This window comes from Grampus griseus (genome assembly GCF_964374135.1).
Source record: "Grampus griseus genome assembly, chromosome: 18".
Taxonomy (NCBI): domain Eukaryota; kingdom Metazoa; phylum Chordata; class Mammalia; order Artiodactyla; family Delphinidae; genus Grampus; species Grampus griseus.
The window spans coordinates 14081449-14087448 of NC_139012.1; the positions used below are offsets into that span (position 1 = coordinate 14081449).

General features: G+C 50.3%; 1 protein-coding gene across 1 annotated transcript in view; it reads right to left on the bottom strand.

Annotated features, from left to right (window-relative positions):
- The window catches only part of HS6ST3 (heparan sulfate 6-O-sulfotransferase 3), a gene marked incomplete at both ends in the record, with an annotated part of 639689 nt that extends 634454 nt beyond the window's left edge, over positions 1-5235 (bottom strand). The window contains one exon of the mRNA XM_082675813.1: positions 4529-5235. Coding sequence (XP_082531939.1) covers positions 4529-5235 — 707 coding nt within the window. The remainder of the gene's footprint in view (positions 1-4528) is intronic.
- Positions 5236-6000: the final 765 nt, after the last annotated feature.

A 6000-nucleotide genomic window follows, 5' to 3' on the forward strand; every position in this document is an offset into this window, starting at 1 on the left:
GAACAAACTGGAGTAGTAGCTTGACTCAAAATTTTTCTTAAAAGTTTTTTAAAAGAGATCTGAAGGCTTATTTACAACTATAATCGACACAATTACAAGGACTATGCAGAACTCAGTGGTCTTCCAGAAGCTGTATGCTAGCTCTCCTTCTTGTGATACACACACACACACACACACACACACACACACACACACACTACTGATGGGATGGTTCTGTGATACAAAGTGGGTCAGAGACCCTCATTTCCCTGGCCACACCGATTGGCTGAAAGAATAGTCACAAGTTCCAAGCTGGGCTAATCTGAGTCATTCCCCAAGGTTTTAAATTGGAACTCAGAGAAGTCCTGCTTTCCTCTTAGCTGGTGGAGCTATTAGATTTGATAGCCATTTACTCATTTCATGGAATAAGCCAATTTGATATAATGAGTTCAATATGAAAAGGGGTGTGGGGAGAAAGTTCCCAAATCTCCAGTTCCAACCATTCTTAAAACCAACTCTACCCCCATCTTTCCTGTGTTCTGGTTAGTAAGTCAATAATTCCCCTCTGCCTGAATTGAGCCTGAGTCAGGTTTGTATCGTCTGCAACACAGAGGGTCCTATCTAACACCATGCTCATAAGGTTCCTCTAACAGGACCAATAGAATGCGGTCATAAAAGGGAACAACTGCCATCCTACCCTACAAAAGGTATGGATGGACTCTCTTTCCATCATTTTAAGAATGAGAGCGATACCCACTTATTGAAGAAGAGCAAGGCCCATCTTGCCTAATGGCCCAAGCTCAGAGGGCTGACACTATTTGTTCAAAACTGTGTTCCTAGACCTATCACACAGTAGGTGCACACAGTAGGTGCTTAAAACACTCTCCAGTATAGTTGTCATAGTGAACAGAAGAAACAGTAGGCAAAACATTGAATGTAAATTATCAAAATGAAGACACGAGTTCCCTGGGGAAACTTTAGACATATTACACCTCCTTAGTATTAGATAACCCATTTGCCATATAAATTATGGAACTAGATTATCTCTTCAGTCTTTTTTTTAGCCATACAATGCTACGATTTTACCCACACTCAACAATGGTAAAGAAGAGTCTTCCAAAGACCTGGGTATGCAGACAAAAAGGGGAAACATACTGCAATGATGAAGGAAGGAGAAAGATAAGGAGAAAGAATATCCTGCCAAATAAATAACAGAGAAAAGAAAGAAAAGGAATGGGAAGAAATCATCACTAATATGATAAAAGAGGTCATTCAGATAAGCCGTCTTCCTCGTAGCTTCCTATCTTACTCTAACCAGTTTCTGTGGTCAGAAATGCCCTCTGTACTGGACCCAAACTGCCAGCCCCAGAGCCTTGCCCCTTCCCAGCCCCTTATAACCCCTATGACAGTTCCTTCCGCTCTACCACAAACCTCCTCCCAGAGTTGGCTCCCTGCTTCTGCCTTTGGTCCTAGATGTTCCCAACTCCTCTCTCACCATTCCAACCAGTTTTTCTTGTCACCAACAGAATGTGTACTCAGTTATATTGTGTCCTCCCACCCCTGTTTCCCATCCTGTCCTCTGCAATGACTGATGCCCAAATGGCCATCCATAATTTTCGATTTATTGCTTAATGTTTTGAACTTAGAATTCCGTCTCCATACAAATAATGATAAAATGGCATCTCTACGAATTAAGGTGACCCATTTACACTGAGCTGCTCTAAGGAACTGACCTCACATCCTTTCGTGGAAGAAGGCCTTGATTAGGGGAAATACTGCTATTACAATGAGCAACTAATATTTAAGTATTACTGTACACCTGCATAGTAAGTATTGAGTGCTGTGTACCAGCATATTATACTATGCACAGATACTATACCAAGTATTTTACATGCATTTGCTCATTTAATTCTCATAACACCTCTAAGAGGAAAGTACCAATATTATCCATATTTAAAGATGAAGAATCTGAGGTCAGAAAGGGCAACTCACTAACTTACACAGCTAGTAAGCACAAGAGCCACGTCCATCTGACTCGATAATCCTTGCTCTTACCTATAACATGACCCACAAGGACACTGATCCCTGTGAGAAGTGGGGAAGGAGGGGACATTGGGGGAACCAAAAGCAAAGAGACTAGGGCACCAAAGTCAACATGATCTACTTCTTGATTTTGCTCAGAGTCAGCCCTATTTGAAGTAGAACCTTGTTCCCATTACGTAGCAATAGATTATCTGTCATTTTGCATTGTGGAAATGGACCCTCCATTATCCAAGCTAATCTAGTTGACTGTAGAATGCTGTACACAGACATTCTCATGACAGACAACTAATTCAATCTTCTCTGTGAGGAAGGTGCAGCTGAACATCTCTTCAACTTTTTCCCTATCGCTTTTGATGCAGGGCACTTCGCATAAACCACAGCTATTCCTTCCTAAAGTATCCAGAGAAGAAAAGTAACTGAGAATACCAGGAAAGAAAGAGAGGGTGAGGACGAAGAGGAGGAAGGATTATAAAAAATGGTCCCCCAAAAAATACTACCACAAAATTTTAAAAATTTTTTAAAAAGCAAACCAGTGCAGGTGATTATCTGATAACTTCTGATTCTGAGAGAAATGAGTCCATCACTAAACAAAGAAAAGCACTTGACTGTGCAGTAGAAACCATATGTTCAAATAGCCAAGGTGGCATTTTCCCACATCACACAGCAGAGAGACACTGAGTATTTCCTACAGAAGTAAGACCTCACTGCTGTAATCTGCGCAGGGTCTGTAGCAGCAGCAGCATTTCATCACTAAGCAAAAATCCAATTATTTTTAGATTCCATAATCTCTAATTCCTCTAAAATCTTCATCTATTCACTAAGTTTTATATACATTGATAGAAAATAATGCCAATCCCTACTGAAGAATCACTAGATGTTTCTATGTGATAATCAGTCTCTAGTTTAAGTGAAATGGAAGCTGGGAATCAGACTAGTAAACTCTTTGGGGTCACTCAGGAATTAATACATAAAGGTGTAAATACAAAAAGTACCATTTGGGGGGAAATGTAGCAGAGACTCTCTGTCATGAAATAATAATGTCTTTTGGTAGAAAGTTTGTAAGTAATTATCAGTTGAAAAATTGTCTTAAACTAAAATAGAAGGGCAGGATCTAAAACACTACACAATTAGAAATCTTTAAAAGTAAAAAGTCCTAAAACCTAAGGAAGGAGCCTAATGCTTTCATTCCAAGTCCAACCAGTTTCTTATTCTAAGCAATTTCCATTAAACAGGGAAAGGAGGAGAGAAAGTATTTGAAAAACTGCCAGAGTAAAAAAAATCCCATAATGAAATTTTGCTCATTCTTGGAGAAATGAAGTAGAATTAGATGCTTCGGTGGTGGTGAATTCCAGAATCTGGGTAGCTTCCAGTAAAGGAAGCTTTTCCATAATGTCAGGTGCAAAAGCTATCTGATATCAACATGCTGAGCTTGAGTTTTTAAAGTCCTATTTCCTTGCACCAAATTGTTTGAAACCTTTGAGACAAAAACCTCAATAAACTAGTATTCCAAGCTTTTAATATTTTAGTCCTTTGAGCAAGCATGTCAGATTAATCTTCAAATTGCAATGGGCAGAAAGAACATTCAACCAAAATTCTTAAGCCCATGCGTCTCTCAGAGGATGTTAATAAGGTATGCAGTTTCATTGGCTATTAAGATTTCAAACTTTCCTAATTCTCAGCAGCATTACTATTTAAAAGCGGGTATGGATGGGGGTGGGAGAGGAAGCTAGTCTATCCTGAAAGGAAGGGATTTTACTTATTAAATCTTTGAATCCACCTAGCATTTACCACACTTCCAGGCACACAGTAGGCATTTAACACATACTTTCAGAACGAGTTGATGGATCGGCCTGGGGGAGAGTGGAAATCTTGCTGAGAACAGCATGAGTCCAAACCCTGGCGCTGCTCAGCAACAAAGCCCATCTCCAGAATTAGGGTTATAGAGGTAGAGCAGGAAATTGAACGTGTGTCTTCAAAGTGGCATCAAGAGGACTGTTTCCTGAGCTGGAGAGCAGCCACCCAAGATCCACTAGACTCGTCTCTGGCTTCCCCATGCCTGGAAAACTCCTGCCCTGCCTCTCTACCTCCAGCTCCCCCTGCCTTTTACCGGGTTTGAGTTTCCACTCACAGCACTTAGGTACAGGATTCGACCTCGCTAGTCTAACCCAGGCCTCCTGGCCATTGCGCGGTTCTCCGAGCATCGGCTGGGAGGGAGGCCACACCGTGCTAGGCAAAAGGAAGGACACACACACGACGATTGTTCCCATCACCTTTGGGGGAGGGGGGGCGGGAATCGACGGGGGGGGAGGGGGGAGCGAGTTCAAGGCCAGGGCACCATCCAAAGGTTCCTTATCGCTCTCCTAGAGCCTCTGGCCGAACCGCTGGAAGATGCTGGGGAACCAGCAGCACGCCGCCCAGTGAGTGCGGGGCCGCCGGGGTCGGGAATTGGGGGAGCTGCGAGGGGGGTGGCAGTTGGCAGGAAGCGAGACGCGGCAGGGGACAGTACCTGGTATGGCTGTGATTGCGGGGACAGTCTTTCTTCTCCATGATGGCCGGCACACAGTTGGTGAGCTCCGTCCAGTCGGCGTGCAGCCCGCAGCTCCAGCCGGTGGAGAAACGGGAGAAGAGCCACGTCTCCTTCTTGCCGGGCCGGTGGCAGGTGCACTTCTTCTGGCCAGCTTTGCAGCTGCACGGCTGCTCCAGCCGGATGTTCTTCACCAGGTGCCGCCCGAACGTGGTGCCCCCGGTTTTCTGGATGTGCAGGAACACGATCACGTCGCGCCCCTTGATGTTGAAATCCACGAAGCGGGTCAGGTCCTTCAGGGTGAAGTTGAAGCGCGGCACGAACCGGGGCAGCGACCCGTTCTCCGGGGCCTCGGGGTCCGGCTCTTCTTCCTCCTCCTCTGCCTCGTCCTCCTCCGGGTCCTCCGGCTCCTCGTCCTCGTCCTCCGGCGCCGCGGCCCCCCGAGGTCCCTCGGGCGGCCCCCGGGGTGGCGGGGGCAGCTGGGGCCGTCGCTCCCAGTCCTCGAGCGGCGCCTGTGCCGGGCGGGCGGGACCAGGGGCGGCAGACTGGCCGGCCTCCCCGGCGCGGGGCTGCTCCCCGAAGTTGGCGCAGGAGCTGGTGCAGGAGGGGGACACGTACTGGTACATGATGACCACGAAGAGAAGAGTGAGCACCGGCGTCAGCAGCCACTTGTTGAACCTTTCATCCATGGTCCCGCTCTCAGGCCGGCAGGCTAAGCGGCGGCGGCGGCAGCGACGTTGTCGGGCTCCCGCTCGGAAGTTTCGGGGGCTCCGGGGCGCGGCTCCGAGCCCGCCGCTCCTCCATGCCCCTGACGCTGAGGCGTGCGGCTGGCTGGCGGCCCCGCGACACACCGGCGCTCCGGGGCTGACAGAGCCGGGCCTGCGAGTCTAGCGGGGAGGCGGGCGCCGGCGCGCGCGGTGGCGGCTGCGGCGCGGGGCGCCCTGCGCTCCCGGGGGCGCCCGGCTCCGCCGGCTCCGCCGGCTCCCTGCTCCCGCCCGGGCGCGGCGCGCGCTCTCAGGCGGCGCGGGGCACCCCGCCGCCGGCGCTCAGTCGCTGGGGAGCGCGGCTCGGGTCCTGGACCTGCCCCGGGGCAGCCAGGCAGCCGGGCAGCTGCGGCCGCGAGCTCGGGGGCTGCATGAGGCTCTCCAGGGCTCCGGCCAAGGGCAAAGGCGCGGCCCGGCCGCCCGCGGGCCCTGCGCCCCGCACGCGCGCCCGGCGCCTCTGCCCTCAGGTCGCGAGGCGCCGGAGCCGCGAGGACGGACGGCGTCCGCCGCAAGTTAGCAGAGGAGCTCCCCGCCCCCGTCCCGCCCCGCCCCGCCCCGCCCCGCAGCGGCTGCGGACTAGGCGCGGGTGCGAAGCCGCCTCCCCGGGCGAGGCGCACTGCTGCTCCGGGTCGGTCCGCCCAGGCGCGGGCACGCAGACACACTCGCACACACTGGCTGGCGCCGCCACAA